This window comes from Nylanderia fulva, unplaced genomic scaffold, assembly GCF_048542155.1.
Source record: "Nylanderia fulva isolate GAGA-0341 unplaced genomic scaffold, ASM4854215v1 Scaffold31, whole genome shotgun sequence".
NCBI classification, from domain to species: domain Eukaryota; kingdom Metazoa; phylum Arthropoda; class Insecta; order Hymenoptera; family Formicidae; genus Nylanderia; species Nylanderia fulva.
In genome coordinates, this window is record NW_028190379.1 from 1,631,089 (window position 1) to 1,651,732 (window position 20,644).

Consider the following 20,644-nt stretch of genomic DNA (forward strand, 5'->3'; position numbering starts at 1 on the left):
ACATTGAAATAAAATAACACAACGAGGAGAATATGAAGTAACAAACACACTGCAGATGAATCGATTTTTAACACAGAAAATTAGCGTGCTGGGAGTCAAGAAAAAATTTATATCTATTTAATAAAAAATGTCAAATTATTGAAACAAATATAGAATAATCTGCAAAAATCCAGATAAATAGTCAAATTTCCTGGCTTTTCCCTGACAATTCCAGATTTATAAAATTCCTGACAATTCTCGGTTTTCCAGATTTCCCTGATCGCTAGAAACCCTGAGTATGTTCTGCCATTCACTTTTATCCTCGAACAAACGACGAATGTCGCTTCCGCGGTTTATTTCAGCGCACACATTAGGTGTTTAGATTTTAGATGCGGCTGAACGTAAGTGTCATAACCGCGATTCTCTCCTCCGCGGTGACGATGAACCCCGAAGAACCGGAACCGGAGGCTGACTCCTCGCCGGTGACGTCCTGCCTGAGCGCGCTGGATTCGCAGTTAGCGACTCTGCTCTCGGTGCCTAACGAGATCCTGCTTCTGCGACACAGGGTGTTCCGCGAATACGTGAAAATTGCGGTCGGGCCGGATTTTATTCATACTCTACCATCCTTCGTAATTGTAGCAGCTACGATGCTCGTTCTCTGGAAAAATCCTCCTTCCTCCGAGCGACTGATGAACTTCGTAGGCGTGACATTTGTTTATAAAGGTCTCCAGGTACTTGGAGAAATTTCTAGAGATTCATTATACAGCTAGTGTTGCTTTCACTCTGCACGTTTTTCAAGGTGACAGCCAGCTGGCTAACGATTACCGCGCTTTTATGGTTATGGCTGGTCCTTCAGAGAATACTTTATTGCAGCGTTTGGTATTATTGGAGTTATGTGAGTGGATTTGTTATTACTTCTCTTGTAATTAACAAAGAAATCACTCTCACAATGTTCGAATTATTCGCTTTTATATCAAAGACTTCAAACACTTTTCTATATTAAAATAAAATAATAGCTTTCTAAAGTTTCTTCCACACGTCAATCATGTGCATAAATATATTTTTATATTCATGTAAAACAAGCATATATGTATTTTAATATAATTATAATTAATTGTATATATTTAATATACTTTTTTAAATAATTATATAATTATCTAAGACTTTGTAGCATTTTTATGACAATCTGTAATATTGCAACAATTCAAAGCTTTTATTCAAAATGAATTGTTCCTGTTTTTACATGATTATAAAAATATATTTATACACGCATTAATGTATAGAATATAAAATCGCTGTAGGAAACTGAGCATCGAGATATTTCGTATCCCTGGTGGCACCGTGTCTGGTCCTCATATTATCCTGTACCTGTACAGCCACCGGTAATGTCAGCCTGTTTCATTAGTTGGGTCATCGCAATGTCAATCGGGATAATCGCGCTAGGATGCGCAATGAATACTGAACGTTTGAGAACTTTCATGAAAAACATGTCAAGTAAACTTCAGTACATCTTGGCGGTGACCAAGTTTTGCATAGAGTGGTCACAAAACAGGTATTATGATTGATATTTTTACTATCTCCTGTTTCCCATTTTTGTTTCCCTATTTATAAACATTTTGTACATATCAAGTCAAATTTTTTCGATTAAGAACATAATTTCTTCTTTCAAAACTCAAGTTTTGTTTTATAGTTATCGCGTGTTATCGGTTCTTTTAAATTAAAAAAATCGTAGCAATAATAACATGGAAATATTTAAAATAATAGATAATTAAAAAAATTAAACTCTAAAGAAGATATTAAATTATAATATAATAATAATCATAAAAAATAATAAAATAATAAATAATAAAACAACACAATAAATAATAACAATAAACAAAATATACTGGAAAAATTTTTTAGAACGCAACAAATATTTATAAGCCCCGAGGCAAACGCAGCAACGGATGACAGTGAAATGGACTCAGTTTGCGACGACGCTCGCTCAGAAATGTCGATGGATGCGAATGCGACACGAGGAGACGTACATCCCATCTCTTATGGAACAAATTGGCTGCCACCACCAAACTTTTCTACGTTCAAGGAAGCGCATCGAAAAATATCTATGAAATCTTTTCACACAGTAACGGGAGTGAACGATATTCAGGTAATAGTGAGAGAGAAAAAGAGAAAAAAAAGAATTTCTTCCTTTTCAATCGTAAATTAATTTTTTTGAAATATTTAATTAATGTATTATGATCATTTTTATACCTTTTTTCATTTTACTATACTTATCTTAATTTTTTCTCTAAATAAATGTATAATAATAAGAGCAGAAATAGATGATGTTTACTTATTAACGCAGTAACCTCATCTTTAGAACGAAAAAAATTCTTTCTCAAGAATTTTGTTAGATTTCGCAGAAATTTTCAGGTAAACAGCTGATGCGATATAATTGCAATGACGGTTGTTATTTCTAGGATCCTGACAAATTTGCGGCCAAGCAATTCCGACACCGACGTGGCTGTCACACAGTGATACCGGGTAATTCCAGTGAGCAATCGAGTGGATGTTGAAGAGACTAATCACAGCGTTTGTTAAACGCTTATTATTGAACACGCGCGCCTTCGGTTAATCGAGTATCGCTAATACGTGAAAAAAAAATTTCTATGAAGGCGACATATCAACTTCATGCATGATATTTAATTCGAACAAACGCTCCGCGCGATGCTATTTACATTTCGATAAGATTTTATAGATTCGCTATGACATTTGTACGCGTTATTTTTATACAAAATTTTCTATAAAAATATATTTTGTGATATATACGCGAGATTTTATTTTTGAGATTATATTGAACAACATATCTCTCGATGGAATATACGCAATAATTAAAAACAATGCGCGAAACATTACGTGATACAACATCTATCTAATATCAATTATATTAATAGAATATGTATATGTATATAAACTTTTTATAAATAAATATCAATTTGTAGCATCTATTTATAATTTTGATTATTTTCTCCAATATTTTTTCGCACAAATTACTAATAGAATAAGTTTCAAAAAATGTACATCAATTTTCTGTCAAATTAATCTAGTATCACTGCTTTATCTTTTTTTTTAATTTTTACAAACAACTTTAATATTTAAAAAATGTCTATAAAATTTAATATATTTTACGTTCAACAGCAAACATTTATATACATGTATACATTTATTGAAAGGCATATTTTATTGACAACTGCCGCGTTAGAAAAATTATTGAATTGTTTTACATACGAAAAGTTAACAGCAGTATTTTTTTCATTAATGTTTGTAAAAAAAAAAAAAAAAAAACGTATATAAAGCACAATGTTACTTCGTGACAAATCATTCTCCTCGGTCTCTGATTACTCATCGAGTAAAAGGTCCTGCCGCCAGATCCCAGGACTCCGCCACTTAGCTTCGCCGGCTGGCGAGGAGAATGCGCGCGAAAACGCGCATGCGTTCGAAAGGGGTTAATATTTCCCATCTTGAACCTATCTAGTATTATTCTGTAACCACATCTCTTGTGGGGTAGGTCGCAGATATCCTGTGATAAACGCGTCAGTACGTCAAATAAACCTTGTCTGCTCCGAAAGTGCGCTTCGCCAAACGTCACCTTTGACAAGTGAAACCGGTGCGGGTCATCCGCGTATTGATTCAAGTCGGAGCATCCTCTCCGGAAGAATCCAGGAGATTCGACCCGGAAGCGCGAACCTTCAGACGCGAACGAGTCTTCCTAACAACGTAGCTAACTAGTTCTCGAGTGATGTAATGATTACGCGCAATACCGGGTCTTACGATTATCACGAGACAGAAAATTGACGATCACGGCTAGTGCATTGGAATCCTTAACGCATCTTTTGGTAAGAGAACTTCGTTCAACAAAATCAATATTTATATTGTATATATATATAATATATATATAAACAGAATTTCATCATTTATTACATAATATTACGTTTATCGCGTAATATTAATTTTCATTTGAATGACCGCGATAAAAAAATCTTAATTTGAGCTGAAAATAAATTTTACACCAGCAACATTTAATGGAAATTAATTCTCATGCACCGAGATGGAAATTGCATCTAGCTACATCTCGAGAATATATTATTAGACCTAAGTGTGAGAAAAACTGCATGTATGTGCGAAGCTATAAAGAGTTGTAACAACGTTTTATCACCGGTAATTAACAAATCTAATTTAATATCGCATTTTAATCGACACATAGATCGTGTAATAATTAAGATTATATTCGTACACGACCTACGTTATTCAATTAACGGCCATGTATTTCCCACCTTCGCGCACTCAAGCGTATATGATGCAAGCATCATTTCTTGTACGTTTTGTTCGTCGCAATAAGATAAGCATATGCTTGATAATAATAAACTTATTATTATTTGTAAATATTTTAGATATTTGAACATATAATTATGAAACCTTATTAAATGTTTTCTTTTTCATTGTTTATCTATGCATATTACATTTATATTATTACACAATGAAACGCCATACTATCTGCATTAAAAGGTGGACACCAAAAAAAGGTCTAAATGTCAGAAAATATCAGAGTTGAGAACGTGGTTTATATATAATTGCCAGATATTTTAACAATTTAAGGAAATAAAATACCATTAAATTGACGAAAAAATTATTTTAATATATTTCCAGCTTCTAGTTATTGGCGAGACGCCTATAGTTTTGATTCATCATACAATACATCGTTTGAAGGTTCATCATTTTCTTATGTATACATGCTTTCATTTTTCCCTTCCGTCCTTTGCTCCAAATCTAAATAAATATTGCACCCTCGTAAAATTATCGTAATGACGTAATCGCGATCCAGTAGGGGGCCTATGTCGCATCCGAATTTACGTTCGAGGTTCACGGTCCACGTGTGTACGTAGACGCGATGTAAACTTGATATTGATTTTGCGTTCAGCATCCGCGCGTAGGGCGCGCGCACGATGCGCGCACACAGACACACACACACACACACACACACACACTCACTCACGCATTCACTCACTCTCCCAACCGCGTATATATACGTCCGCGTGTATGTACACAATTTCGCACGTGCACCCTCTTCATCCGCGAAATCCCGAATTGGCAGGACTACAATGGAGAAAGAAGTAGGGTGGCGAGAGAAAGAGAGAGATTTTCGAAGGAGGGGACTTTTCAATGAGCGAACATGCGTTCTCTTCTGTATATATGATGGGGATAATGCGCGCGAAATGGACAGGACGTGTTGGACGAAAATCGGTTGTTAGGTCCAGCTTGGACAACTTGGTCGATTGGAAAGAAAGTTTTTTCAAACATTTGTTTCGATCTCCTTTCTCTGGCATTCAATTCAAATTTCTTATTTTTTTAATTTATTTTATGAATAATATATCAATTAAAATTTTGTTAAATTTAAAACACCATTTATTAATATAGCGTTATTCCATTTTTTTTCTAGATTGTATTATTTACAGGGAGACAGAAATTTGATGCAATTAGTCACTTTAAATTATATTATTCTAAAGGTCAATCTAATTTATATGTATTATGTAAAAAAAATCAGAGAAAGGTAAATGAAACGGAGGCGGTTATTGGAAAAACAATTCCCAAACGACACTCGTAATTGCTCAGCTTGTAGTTGCGTGCCAGACTTTGTCGGAACGTGGGCGGAAGAATTTATCGTTAGAGTGCATCGCTTTTTTCTATGAATGCAATAGGAGTCACGAAATATTGATAATGGAGAAAATATATGTATGCTTGTATTATTGACTTCTCGGAAATCTACATTGTAATATAATATACAGGGTGTCCCAGACCTACCGTATAACACGTTAATGGGAGATTCCTGAGGTGATTTGGAGACGATTTTTCCTCAGCGAAAATGTCATCATTTTTTTAATGTTCCCAATTTTTGAAATCATGTATCTTTGTAACTAAGCCTTAAATTAAAATTTTATTAAAGTAAACTTTACCTGAAATTAACTAAAAAATGTAGTTTTGTTAATAATTTATTTTTACAAAGTTTAGTTTACAAAAAGGCTTTTATTTTCAATCATTTTTAACTCAAAAATTATTGGTGCCTGGACATTTTTGTTCAGGAAAAATCGTCTCCAAATCGCCTCAGGAATCTCCCATTAATGTGTTATACGGTAGGTCTGGGACACCCTGTATATGGATCTTCATTGAACGAAAGTTATGCATTCAAAGAAATCTTTCCATAAATTCATAAATAAAAAGAAATTTAAATATATTTTAAAACTTAAAAAATAAAAGCAATTGTAAATATTAGTAAATTCTTTCTCTAATTATTGATTTCGAAGATTAAAAAAGAAATCAATTTTACGAAATAAATGCTTGTTTGGACTTTCCATTCTAATTTGTGAGAAATAAAAAAAAATACTGTAAAAATGTATTTTCACATTTTGTCACACACACACACACACACACACACACACACACACAAATTATAGCTTGTATCATCTTACATAAGGCATCGCGTGTGTCTTTTTTAGCAGAAATATGCCTTAACGCGTAATAAGAAAAATAGAACAACTTTGTAATCGATAATACGAAGGTCGTAAAAGATAGAATTTGCGTTTCATCCTTCTAATTATCTTTAAGCCTTTCGCTCCCTTTTATAGATATTCAGTGTCAATTTTTGACGCGTTTACAGGCTCCATGGCGGAGAAAATGTATTACTGGGGCGAGGAGAAGGATCAGGTCGACCCCGATCAGACCTTCATAGAGTTCAAGGCCAAATCGGTGGGGACGGACAAGAGACGCGAACCGTCCCGCTCTGTGCCGAAGATGACTGTATCCTCGCCGCAGGGTAAAATGACCGAGCTTGGAAATAGGGAGGAAGACGCCGAACGCGGCGGTTGGGACAATAAACTCGACTTTTTGTTCTCTTGCATAAGTGTCTCCGTCGGGCTAGGAAATGTCTGGCGGTTTCCTTACCTTTGCTACAAAAATGGCGGCGGTAAGGATGTAAATTAAAAAAAATATATATATATATATTTTAATTTACATTATTTACTTATATTATTATAAAAAAAAGTAAGACTCTTATTAAAATTATAATAATATAATTATAAAAAATTATAATTTTATTTTTATTTTCACAAATCACTTGATAAGGATTCAAAGAAGAGTCGAAACGTTGTGATTTAATAAATAATATTTGTCAGTACGGTCGAGAGAAGAGTCTTACTTTTTTTTAAAAAATTCTGTCTGGCGATTCTCAAATATCTACATTTTTATTTTTATATTATTATATTATATATTTATATAATATCAAATTAACTTATTGTTAGATGTAATTAAATTAGGAAAATTGTATTTTTATTTTATTAAAAAAAAATAAAAATAGTAATTAGCTCTATTAAACTTAATGTTTGTGAACAAAGAAGGGCTGTAAGAGCTATATTAAACAAATGGTGATTGCATGGTGCGTTCTCTCGAACAAAGTATGTATCGGAAACGATGGTTGTCATACACGATGACTTGTTCAACAACATATGTATTGAGACAATAACTGACTTTACATATTTATTATCTTGACTATGTTAACTACCGTCTTTAATGTTTAATATCACGTTCTAATTTATAATTAAAATATTTGTATTGCGCTGAAGAAGGCTTGAAATGTCAGCCGAAACGTTCGCATAATTGTTTTATTTCTTATATATTTATTTTCTCATTTTAAAATACATTTTATTAATATCATCTACACATAAATGTTTATTTCTCATGTATTTATTTTCTCGTTTTAAATGAATTTTATTAAGATTATCTGACAACTGCAATTTGTTTAATATAGCTCTTACAGCCCTTCTTTGTTCACAAACATTAAAAAAAAATAATATTTTGCAAATAATATAATATAGAAATTAATTGCTTTAATATATTACTTTAACTCGTAGGAGTCTTGATTATTTTATTTTCGAGCTTCCCTAGAGCTTTTTTGCCACTTTAAGTCGATGACGCAGACAGTATTAAATTTCAGTAACATCCAACATGCATAATTGCTACTTTAATTACGAAGTCATGTAATCCTTAATACATGATGAAAACTGCATGAGATAAAATATAATTCAGCTCACAGTCTCGCTTTTTCTCAGTTTAATTGCTAATTTGCTGTTAATTAACTTCTTTTATGTTTATATAAAAAAATCTATTTTAAAATAGAAAAGAAAAATGGCTTATAATTATAAATGACAGATGAGATGGATTATTTATATTTTTTTAACTCGATGTGTAAAACTAATAATTATTATTTATACAAGTAAATTAATTAGTCATGATTTTCATTCATCTCGGAATTTTGCTGCAGGTGCTTTCCTGATCACTTATGGTATCGCGATGCTATTTTGTGGAATTCCTATATTTTTTCAAGAAGTCGCTATTGGACAATACCTTGGAGCAGGCGGAATGTCGCTAGTGGGACAATTGTGTCCTCTTTTGCAAGGTAAAAAAATTATATCTCGATTTTCAAACCAAAGGTATAGTTCGTCTATATCAATGGATATACTCTGATAATAATTATTGTGATAATTTATTGTGGTCATATTTCAGGTGTGGGATATGCTACGATGACTATTGTATTCTTCCTCGACGTATATTATTGTATAATTATTTCTTGGACACTTTTTTACCTTATAAGCACATTCGTGAATATACCTAAAGTACCTTGGCGTGGATGCGGTAAGTAATATATGTATATTTTAAAAGTACTCAAGACTTATTAAATTAAAACCACAGAATGCTTTTAAAATATTTTTTTAAAAACTATACTTAAAATAAATGTGGTATAATAATATTATTAAAAAAAGAGACAAATACTTAAAAGTATGAATTAAGCTCTTTCCTCCTACATTCAACATATTTATATAAATATAATATTTATAATAATATTTATATACAAAAGTATTGCAAGACGAAATATTATAAACCCGCATCTTTAGGGTTACTATTTAATTATCTTCTGTCGTATATAAAATATTTTTTTTTTATTAAAGGAAATTGGTGGAACACGGATGATTGTTTCGATGCTGAAGAAAGCAAAAGCACTCATGGACGAATAAACTGTTCGAAAATAATAGTTGCTCATAATAATAATAATACCTGCCACCATACCACGCCGGTAGAAGAATACTGGGAGTAAGTAAATCTCACTAATTGTTACAATATATAAACATAAAATAAATTTAAATATATAATAAGCATTGTAAATGCTAAATATTTTTAAAAAACCACTTCTCAATGTTTAAAGTCGACCAGACTGGCAATAATTTATTATAAATAATTATTTGAAATACAACAACGTTTCGGCTGTCATTGCAGCCCTTTTCAAGTACATCAAATTTAAAACAGTAAATCAACTTCTATGCAAACTACCGACAATGTTAACGCTGTTAACGCAATGTTAACGCTTGTTTTGATGAACAATGTAAGACTTAGTCTTACATTGTTCATCAAAACAAGCGTTAACATTGTCGGTAGTTTGCATAGAAGTTGATTTACTGTTTTAAATTTGATGTACTTGAAAAGGGCTGCAATGACAGCCGAAACGTTGTTGTATTTCAAATAATTATTTATAATAAATTATTGCCAGTCTGGTCGACTTTAAACATTGAGGAGTGGTTTTTTATTAATTATTACTGGCAACCTTAAGGATTATTATTTACTAAATATTTTTGTATTTCTTTTTTTAATCACACAAGTGTATATTCTTCGAATTAGATAATTTTCTAGATTCAATAAGCTTGAGTTTAATCAAAGCATACATATATGCATCAAATTGTCCCTTGCGAGAGTTATAAGGCTGATGTAAGTTTGAAAGTATCGGGGAATTTATGCGAGACGTAAGAATATTAAGGAAAATGCGACATTGATTTTTTTGAAATCAGGTCGGAGCAAATTCGCTCGTGTTTAAACGCATTATGTAACGGAAAAAAATGTCAGTAATATTAATCTCAAGAGAACATGCTTATACGTTTCATACGAAAATTCGTAATTTATCAATTTAATATAAACTCATAGATTTATTTTGCGGAACGATGAGTGAAACAAGCAATCGTTTTTTACACATGTAATTGCGTAACGCGATTCTAATTCAATCTTACATATTTATACTTTTATACATTATTTGTTCTCTTATTACAACACTGAAAAAAATTGTCGACTAATTTATTAGAATCTTTAATCAGTCTATAAATTCATAATTATTTATTTTATTTTCATTATCAGTTTTATTATACATGTGATTAAATTATGAAAATTTTATTTTTATTTTTATTTAAAAAAAGTAATATAATATTTATTTTGCAAATATAATAATATAATATAGAAATTAATTGGTTTAATAAATTATTTTAACTCCTAGGAGTCTCGACTAATTTATTTGCGACACTAAACCCTTAAACTAAATGACTTTGATATGTTCAATGAAGAAAATAATATTGAATTAAAAGTTAAAAAAGGTAAATATTATAGGCCAACTAAACGAGCAAAATTAAATAAGATGTAAAGATTTATTAATAATTAAATAATTAAATTCTCATTTTTTCCGTTAGAGAAACAATATACAGCGTAAACGTTTCGACTGCACTACAGTCTTCTTCAATACATAAAAATCAAATATTAAAATACAAAGTTAACGATTCTTCGCTGATGATCAATGGATGAGTAAGACGATTGGTCTGAAATTCCAAGTTTTGCGACATTTAATCATGCTGTGGATATTTTACACGAATTAAATTAATAAATCAGAGCTGTGAGGATGTTTGTTTTTCTGAGGAGAGGACTCTTTGTTGGAATGCCTGAATTCGCGGGTGTCTCGCGACTCGTGAGCTCGGGAAACAAAGGCACTAAGAAAAATAAAAATGGCGACTGCTTTTTAGCGCGAACGACGCATTTGATACCAATGACGTCTAACCGGCACTTTTCGTGACCGTAACAAAGAAAATTTTCGAATGCGATTAAAACACTGAAAATTATAGAAAGCTTCGACCGCCTTTTGGGCAATGCAAAGATTGACTTCTTCAGTCTTCGGACAACGCGAGAATATTTCGACAGTCTCTGGACAACGCGAGAATATTTCGACAGTCTTTGGACAACGCGAGAATATTTCGACAGTCACTGGACAATGCGAGAATATTTCGACAGTCACTGGACAACGCGAGAATATTTCGACAGTCACTGGACAACGCGAGAATATTTCGACAGTCTTTGGACAACGCGAGAATATTTCGACAGTCTTTGGACAACGCGAGAATATTTCGACAGTCTTTGGACAACGCGAGAATATTTCGACAGTCTTTGGACAACGCGAGAATATTTCGACAGTCACTGGACAACGCGAAAATGTTTCGACAGTCACTGGACAACGCGAAAATGTTTCGACAGTCACTGGACAACGCAAAAATAACACGCACTCGTTAGTCTTTTTGACGACGCGAGCACCGTGGTTTTTTTTTCTTTTTTTTTACTCACTCAAAAAAAAAGAGAAGGAATGCGGGTGACGCAATCTATTTGCGTCTAAATTCCGAACGCGAAAAAACCACTCAGAGCAAGGGATATCCCACTTCTGAAGCTGAATGAAGCAGAGAAAATTAAAAAATCTTTCAACTTACATTATCGTTTTAACAAGTTCTTCTTCTCGAAATTTCAAGTGTGTGTTGCGAAGTCTAAATAACAAATGTCAAGGTAGAGAGCGTAATGTATTTATTTATTACCAATGTTTTTCTAAACTATGATTCAGCTAATTTTTTAAGTATGTCAAAATAACTACTGTCTAGCAATTCGGTGTCTTTGTTTAAATTAATTCCATTTTTCTGTTCTTTACGCTGTATATTATTTCTCTAACGGAATGAGAATTTAATTATTTAATTATTAATAAATCTTTACATCTTATTTAATTTTGCTCGTTTAGTTGGCCTACAATATTTACCTTTTTTTAATTTTGTTAATTTATACGAGCCTTTCATTAATTAATTTTAAATTGAAAGGTTTAGTCGAGTTAAGAAATTTTGATCAGTAAAGTATTACTTGTGTAAAATGATGATAAGTTTAAACCGAATCGTATTTTCAGTCGGCGAGTCCTGGGCATCACTTCCGGTATCGAGAGCATCGGCGGGATCCAGTGGGAGCTACTAGGCAGCCTGATTCTCGGCTGGTTGCTCGTTTACTTTATCATCCGGCGTGGTCTACATCAGAGCGGTAAGATCATCTGGTTTTCAGCCTTGTTCCCGTACGTGGTGCTTTTCATTCTTTTGGGAAGAGCGGTGACGTTGAAGGGCTCGTACGACGGTTTGCTTTACTACGTGACACCGCGATGGGAGGAGTTGCGCAATCCCGGACCATGGATAGACGGTGCTACCCAGATCTTCTTCGCGTACAGTATCGGTACCGGTGCCCTGCCCGCCCTAGGCTCGTACAACAAGTTCCATCACAATTGTTATAGGTAAGCGATGTAAGATCTCCTACCCCGGATGGCAATTATCGACAAGATATCGAGCTTCAATAAGACAGCGTCGTTTATCCGAAGTTCGAGAAGTTAATTTTTCACCGACAAGAATGTCGAGGTAGAATTTAATCTTTATGTATAGAACACTTTTGATTAACCCTTAATCCCGACGGTTCTTTTCGGCACCTTTAATCCCGACTCATGGGTCTTTGCGTTATTTGGATCAGTAAAAACGCTTTAAAAAATCTGAAGAAATTCATGGAGCTTCTTGCAACCTTCAACTTGAAGTCCCAATCATAACATTTCGATAAAAATTATTTTTTTATATAGTTTGTTATTGAAATGGAGGTACCTAAGGAAAAATCACTTGTTCACTTAAAATATCATAACTTTAAGCCAAATGAAGATATCGACAAAAATAAAAAAAAAAAAAAATTTAAATTTAAATTTTAAATTTTGTTTGGGTCGCAAACGACCCATGAGTCGGGACTAAGGGTTAAAACTTTCTCGAACTTGCTGCAATCGTCGGTTTCTGCGGCTCCATGTCGATTCGAAATTGAGCCACGTGTATAAACGCTAATACACGTTAGCCGTGTCAGATTTCACGTTGGCCTTATTTTGCCTTAAATTTCGACAATTTCTATTATTGTTTACGTATAAAATGAAGACTTTGTTAGCGCGCTCTATTCTTTTTTAATCACACGACGAGGTGTCGTCGCTGCTGGAGTCTTTCAAAAAGAGAGTTTTGTCTTGCAGAGACGCAATAATCACTTGCGTAGTCAATACCCTGACGTGTCTTCTGGCCGGTTGCGTAACATTTTCGATACTGGGTCACATCGCCCTGGAACAGCAAACGCAGGTGTCCGAGGTCGTCAAGAGCGGACCTGGTCTCGTGTTCCTCACGTATCCCGAGGTCGTTCTGAAGCTACCCGGTGCTTCGTTGTGGGCCATTATATTCTTCGTGATGCTGCTCGTAAGAAATTGTTATTCCGACGACGGAATCGGCTGTCGCCGTCTATATTTATTATGTGACGTGTACATCGCTGTAAAAAGAGTTTGGACACGCATTGTCGCCCTCGGCAGGAAGATGCTTTCGACATGTCACAATTTAACGTCGAACTGTGTATTTTTGTGCTAAGACAAATTGTGAAATATGTTCATGGAAAATAATATTTTAAAACGTTTGAAGAATTTTCAGAGATTCTCTTTACTTCAAAAAATATGTTAACGATCCATTTAAATTTTAACATAAATTGCAGTATAAAACGATATTAGCAATTTATGCGTCAAATTCTTTCATCTAATAAAATCAAAATTCGATAATATTTTATTTTCTACAGATATTTCACAATTCAATGTAATAAATTTAATGTAATGATTTTTTAGTCACAGGCTTGTTCAATTTTTTCTTAAAATTTTAAAAAAATTTTAGATTTAATATGTAGTTCATATTATTGTTCATGTAGTTTGTCTTTGTAAAATTAATTATTATAATAATGAGAACAAATCATGTAAGACTCATATTCCTAACAGATGACTATGATTTTGATGGAATATTGTAGATGCATATTACGGAATATAAATGATCAATCTGAACGTAGATTTTGGAGCAAAGCTTAAGTATAGAGAAATTAGAACTTTTCCAATTCTTTACACAAATGTTAGATGATTATATACGAATCGCTTCGTCTCTCTACGCAGATACTTGGGATCGACAGTGAATTTTGTATCGTGGAATCTTTCATAACCGGTATGGTTGACTACTGGCCGGATGTCCTTCGTCCTCACAGGATCAAGTTCACCATAGCTATCTGTCTGATAATGTTCGCTCTGGGAGTTCCGATGGTCACGAACGTTAGTATCCAATTAACCATGTCAATCAATCCATAAACAAAGAATTGAATATACAAGGTGTATCTAAATAAGTGCAAAAAATTTTAGATGATTCAAAAATTAAGAGAGGTTTCTTATATAAACGTATAATCTTATATCCTTCTCTGAGGAGTTTTTAAAGGAGGTAAAAATTAATTTTTATTTTTTTTCTCAAATTTCAAACAAATTAAAAAAATAAAACGGGAAATATCCAAGTTTCATATTTTAAATTGGTCTGAAATTTTTGACAAAAAAAATATAAATTTAATTTTTATCTCCTTCATTAGTTGAAATTTTTCGCATTTATTTAGATACAAACATTCTGCTGCGTATAATGCATATACAGAAAGGTTTAGATGCGCGATAAAAAATTAAAGAATAGAAAAATAAAAGTGTCATTTTTTTCAGGGTGGAATTTATATTTTCCAACTGATGGACTTCTACTCCGCGAGCGGTATGTCTATTTTGTGGGTGTGTTTCTTCCAAACAATCGCAATTTCGTGGATCTTCGGAGCGAAGAAATTCTGCGATTGCGTGCATCAGATGATGGGAATTCGTTTGAATAAATTCTGGTATATATGCTGGGTTCTACTCGCGCCGATAATCATGCTCGTAAGTAATAAGAGGTTTATTATAACAATCAAAGCAGACCCACACCTACCATTATACTTCGAAACAAAGTATTAATTATGTAAATCAATGCGGTTCTTTATTTGCAACTTTCGATCTAATTTCGAATAGCAAGCAGTGGGCGTGAATCACGAAGTTTGCTGGCAAGTTAGGAGTAGAGAATAGCGTTAATATAAATTAATGAGCACAGAATTATTATTATTATCAAGTAAAGTAGAAAGCATACACTAATATTATAAATGAAACAAAAGATATATAAAATGTGTATCATATATTATACACGCAAAAAGGTTTTCTCACATAATTATAATATTTTTATCTTTCAGTTTATCTTCGTATTTCAAATCGTGCAATATCAGCCACTCAAATATGGCAGCAGTTACAAATATCCGACGTGGGCAGACATAGTGGGAGTATGCTTGAGTCTTTCATCTATGATATGGATACCAGGTTACGCGTTGTATTACGTAATAGTTACGCCAGGATCGTTCAAGGAGGTAAACGATGTTTGCGTGTAAATTGCATGCATACGCAAACCCTATCTGAAATTATTATCGCACATGGAATAATAATAAGCCATAATTATTTTAATCCATTTTGAGTCGCGAATATAATCTGTGATCTTTTCTTTTTATATAGAATATCCTGAAAGGTCTGCAACCGAACATAAAATCGCATGCAAAGTTACCGAAAGGCGAAAAGTCGGCCGTGATACCTATGTCAGAGAGTAGCGCGGGCTTAATTACGAAAAATAACAGTTTCCTAAGTCAAACATGATTGACGCTAGCGATAACCTTTAACTCATATATTAGGTTACACTTATCGTAAAAGTAATATTTATAGTGAGATAAATAAAGTGAAAAGAGTCCAGCACAACGACTGGGCATTCAGTAGTAATTTGTGTCAAAAATGGACGCGTGTCAAATTAATCGGTTTCATATAATATGCTCACAATCAGTAAGACAGCGATCATTATATTATTATATTTATTTAATATATAATCATATATCATTATATTTATTTAATAACGTATTTCTGACAAAGGGGTGTCAAAGATTCTCTCTTAATTCCTTAACAGCTGGTCAATTACAATATTTTAATATATTTTTTTAATTATATTATATATTTAAAAATAATTATATATGTATTAAAAATAATATTATATTATTATATTCAAAAATAAAAAAATGTTTCAAAGAAACTTCTTTGAAGAATTATGTAATCTATTATTTTTAATTTATAAAAATATATTGAGAGTTTTAAGGAACGCAAGAAAACTTATTATCACATTTAAAACTTGATTATTTAAATTTATTGATAATGATACCAGCTATTAAAGTTTTAAGAGGGAGAGAGTGAGGAATTTAGCTATCAAGATAATTATTTGGGGATCGCAATTAAATGATTCGTCTGCGTTGACCAAGCTCTGATAAGATAAAAGGTATAATATGTATATTGGAAGCGTATGACGGAGGAAAAGGAGTACTTATAGAAATAATAATAGTATACCGCGCTAGAGAGAATGTGTATTCAGATACCTAATTACGGGGATGAGAATTAAAAGAGGTATATTTTTATATCGCGATCACATACTCGCGATAAGTGTATGAATTTTTAACAGAGAGAGATGGTTTGGTTGATAATTCGACTGGTTTAAAGGAATTGAAACTTCTTCTATCGAAGAATGAGCTCTTGAGAGAGAGGAGTATAGAAAATTTACTTTTTCTATGTCCACTCAAAGTAATGCACTTACGAGGGTTCGCGCAATTTAAAGGCTCCGCTTGGTGAGTGCATTGAAAAATTTGCTGTAACTCTGCGAGATAAAATAGAAACGTAGCATATATATAGAGTTACTGACAGTTACTAAATATACTCACAATATACTAAAGTACAAGTAATAAAATAAAAAATATAATGTAATTTTGGTATTCGTATGTGTATTTTGATGATTGACTTGAGAAGAGACATCTTCAATTCCAACCAGTCGCGATAATCAACTGGACCGTAGCAGGATACAGAATGTTTCTATCATAAAGTTTTTTAGCAGTTTATATACTGCATTCACAACTTCGACAGCACAAATATTAGAATTTTTTTCACGTTTCACGTTATGATACGATTAATAATTACAATAATGAATTTAATGACGTAACGTAGAATTACAAAGTGATGTATAAGTTCCGTTACTTGTTTGTTCAAAACTCAATATTTGATGGCGCATAATGAATTACCGACACAATCAATTCCTCTAACAGCAATTTTTCTTTTGACAGAACATGTGAAAACTGATTTAAACTTGCAATCAATATATAACAAAGTATTTAGTGTCTGAGACACGTCTGACAGTATTCTAGAAAGAGTTAAAGTTAAATTTAGAAGAAGGATATATATGTTACATATATATAATATATAAAATTATTGGGAAAAAATTGAGACTTTTATTCGATGAACGATGTTATCCAATTTAATCTTCTATATTCTAAATATGTTTTCAATTTGTTCTATCAGTTCAAATGCGCCAGAGAATGTGGCGTTTTTTTTACTCGGAAAAACTTGTGAAAAGTATCAAATAAAACATTTATTTTTTTCATTACCAGCGCGAATACTACATTCTCCTAATTTCCATCATTTCAAATCTTTGTTTCCTCGTAGGTAAAGATATTTTTTTATATAAACGCGAGAGATTTCTCATTTGCTCGAAAAATACAAAAAGCAATAAACGTACGAAGCGATATATACTTTTTCTCAACCGGCCTAATTCATGAAGAATATGTTTTCTTATTTAGTCCGTATAGAGTAAATCGCGAGCGCTATTCGTCGAAGTGTTACAATTGTTGACGTTGTACAATACTAAGGGATATGGCTGCGATATTCGTTTCTATTTTAGTACCATACGGTTGCGAAGTACTTCCAATAGTAAGCTAAAAAAATGAGCGATATTTATAAGCCAGTCGGATCTGCGTTGAACAATGTGCGTATATAATTGCGACATGATTAATTCGTAACTTTATTTAATGTGGTTTATATATAGGTATATCGACAGAATATATACACACCCATGTTTTATTACAACATAATTTATAAAATGATCACTTTGTTTGCGAATGATGATATTAAAGTGAAATATTTATACACACGCCGAAAGGGTCTCGATTATTTGATTAATTATTATTAATTGGCAAATTAATCAACGATGACACGCGAACATGCGAAAAATTTTTTCACACACACACACCCATTGCGAGCGAGAGAACACAACACTGCGACTGCATATATATGTGTGTAACATCGCAAACATTTGTTCAGCGCATGATAGCGTAATAACCACATAACTGTATCTGTAAATGTATTCAATGTGACGTACACATAAGCACAATCGAAGGGGATGGGAAAACGCGAGCATAAATTTCCGCAATTATTCTTGCACGTTAATATTTGCATACGCGTTATTGCAAAACGCAGAATGACCTGAACCGTATGCGTCTGTCGACCGCGCAGATGATTCGATTATGGTTCGATGAATCGTTGCTAGTACGAGGAATGCGAAGCGTGTGTTATACGAATATTATATTTCTATATACGTATATAAATTACGTGCATTACGTTTTATACGATGTATAGTGATATATATGACCGTGAGAAAATCAAAAAAGATCTGAGCCAAGGCAGTATTATTTTTTGTAAACGGAAATTAAATGTATTTACGACGGAGCAAGTCGTTTTCTTCTTATCGATGTTGTCAGATTTTTCTGTACTTTGTTTATATAGAAATTTTGAACAATTTTTTTTTAATTCTCAATTTTACACGTGTACGAGAAAAATGGTTTGTATTGTTTACTAGAATCATTGGAACATTAATATAGCATCGTTTATTTATAAATCCGATTTTTATCACAGTTTGCTAAGAATATAAAATTTTACTCAACTGTACATGTATATATTTTTATTGCGCACACGCATATGTTTAAAAAATGAATATTCGACGGTTTATCATGAAATGATAATCTTATCTATATTTTTAAACTTTCGCAGAATACATTTTTGATTACAGTAAATAAACCGTTCCATCTGGATTTATTTCAGAAAAACATTTAAAAAATTATATTCTATTTAAAATTCATTTCTTCGCCGACGCAATCGTACTGTAAAATTTTTAAGTACCTTATCATACATTTATAGCTTGCGAATCGCAAGTATTTCTGTTTCGCAAATTCTGAAAAAACATATAACAGAGCGAAAACGGTGAGTAAGAATTTTGAAATAAATTTTTGGGAAATCAGATTACATGATCTCTGAGTCGCAATGTTGTATACGTGCTCGAGGACCGAAATTTGGTTGAATTTAATTACTTTTCGAGCGATATATGCGTTAAAAGCAATGCATTATTTGCGAATGTGTACTAGCTTAAAATGCATTGGGTGTTTCACATAGTTATAATATTATGTATACGTTTCCGGCTAAATTGTATCCACATATATGTACTTGAATAAATAGTAACGCCTACATTGTGAGATTATTTTTGATATTTAATTATACACAGCGATAAATAATATACTTTTTGTTCTGTCGTTTATATATATGTATAATATCACTTCTATTATGATTTTGCACTGTGTATTTATGATTGTTCATAATTTGTGGCTGTTTCATTATATTCTCTTTTCTAATATTCATTAGTCGCTTAATGACTATTTCAGGCACGAATTACAGACGCGTAGATTAGAATCCCCACAGCCATTCTACCGATATTTTGATTGCTAATAGAATTGCACGCGAAATTTTGCATAACGATTAACAAACGTCAATGTAACAATCCACAGTTTCACCAGCGCAGATATTCGTAATGAATGATTGTAATGCCTCTGTAATATCCCCTCGTTCAATAAACGCTCGCTAACAAGAGCATAGTTTATTAACGACAGAACGTCGAAATAATTACGTCAAATGAATACATAACTTTTGAGAACTATGTTAGATGTCAAAGCTCTTCTATAAAATACATAAATTCCAGACTGCAATGTCTTCTCTCTTTAACCATCGCAAGTTTCATCAAATGACGTAGTCAAAAATCTGTCAACTTTTTCTGAGAGGATAAAAAAAAAAATATGTCAATCTTGTTAAAAAATATATCCGGCTCAAAGCTTTTCTCAGAAAGCTTTATTGCAACGGTAGGAAATAATCCATTTCAAACGATTGTAGAATCGTAGCGCGGAAGTTGTCCTCCGCGTGTAATGTCAGACAGAAGATCTTGTCATATTTCGAGTGTCCCTCTTTCTCTGTGTTTGTGTATTTCAACTGTCAGCTTCCTCTCATCTTGCGCGGAACGACGGATCGTTTCACGATGTGTTTTATGACGGCTAAAGACGACGTGATACGGGTGAGCAAAGTACGGAAAGCGCTGATGTGTGCATACCCGTCTGCCACACTAAACCCGATCGTTACGCGGTCTTTTATTTTGCAGCGGCGACTATTATCGCAATACCAGCGCGCATTCTCCATGGTCCACTGTTCCTCGGTGACATTCTCCCTCACGTAGATACGCGCCGTCGTTAAGACTGTCTTACGCTCCTTGACCGCGCGAACTGCGCGAAAGGATAATGATATCCTCGCGGACGAGTCAAATTCACTGACATTTTTTTTTAAATCTATATATATATTTAAAAATATATATATATTTAA

At 32.9% G+C, this 20,644-nt stretch overlaps 2 protein-coding genes across 2 annotated transcripts; both read left to right on the forward strand.

The window, feature by feature from the left end:
• Positions 1–316: 316 nt before the first annotated feature.
• On the forward strand, positions 317–2,534 carry LOC146722482 (uncharacterized). Its single transcript, XM_085484702.1, is given in 6 exon segments — positions 317–366; positions 368–710; positions 779–874; positions 1,281–1,531; positions 1,882–2,125; positions 2,439–2,534. Coding segments are annotated over 6 exon segments (1,080 nt in total).
• A 953-nt stretch (positions 2,535–3,487) lies between these two features.
• Positions 3,488–19,468, forward strand: LOC114933918 (sodium- and chloride-dependent GABA transporter 1). The gene is made up of 11 exons (XM_029306498.2): positions 3,488–3,854; positions 6,671–6,976; positions 8,330–8,464; positions 8,572–8,700; positions 9,015–9,156; positions 12,089–12,460; positions 13,220–13,436; positions 14,165–14,317; positions 14,744–14,947; positions 15,292–15,462; positions 15,605–19,468. Exons 2-11 carry the CDS (start codon positions 6,676–6,678, stop codon positions 15,740–15,742), a joined length of 1,962 nt encoding a protein of 653 aa, XP_029162331.1. The 5' UTR covers positions 3,488–3,854; positions 6,671–6,675; the 3' UTR covers positions 15,743–19,468.
• The last annotated feature ends 1,176 nt before the right edge of the window (positions 19,469–20,644 follow it).

What these genes read in the sequence shown, in the direction of transcription:
- LOC114933918 (XM_029306498.2), top strand. Translation starts at nt 6,676, where the DNA reads ATGGCGGAGAAAATGTATTACTGGGGCGAGGAGAAGGATCAGGTCGAC. An exon ending in AGTACCTTGGCGTGGATGCG is followed by an intron (nt 8,701 to 9,014) that starts GTAAGTAATATA and finishes TTTTTATTAAAG; the next exon opens with GAAATTGGTGGAACACGGAT. An exon ending in GAGTTCCGATGGTCACGAAC is followed by an intron (nt 14,318 to 14,743) that starts GTTAGTATCCAA and finishes CATTTTTTTCAG; the next exon opens with GGTGGAATTTATATTTTCCA.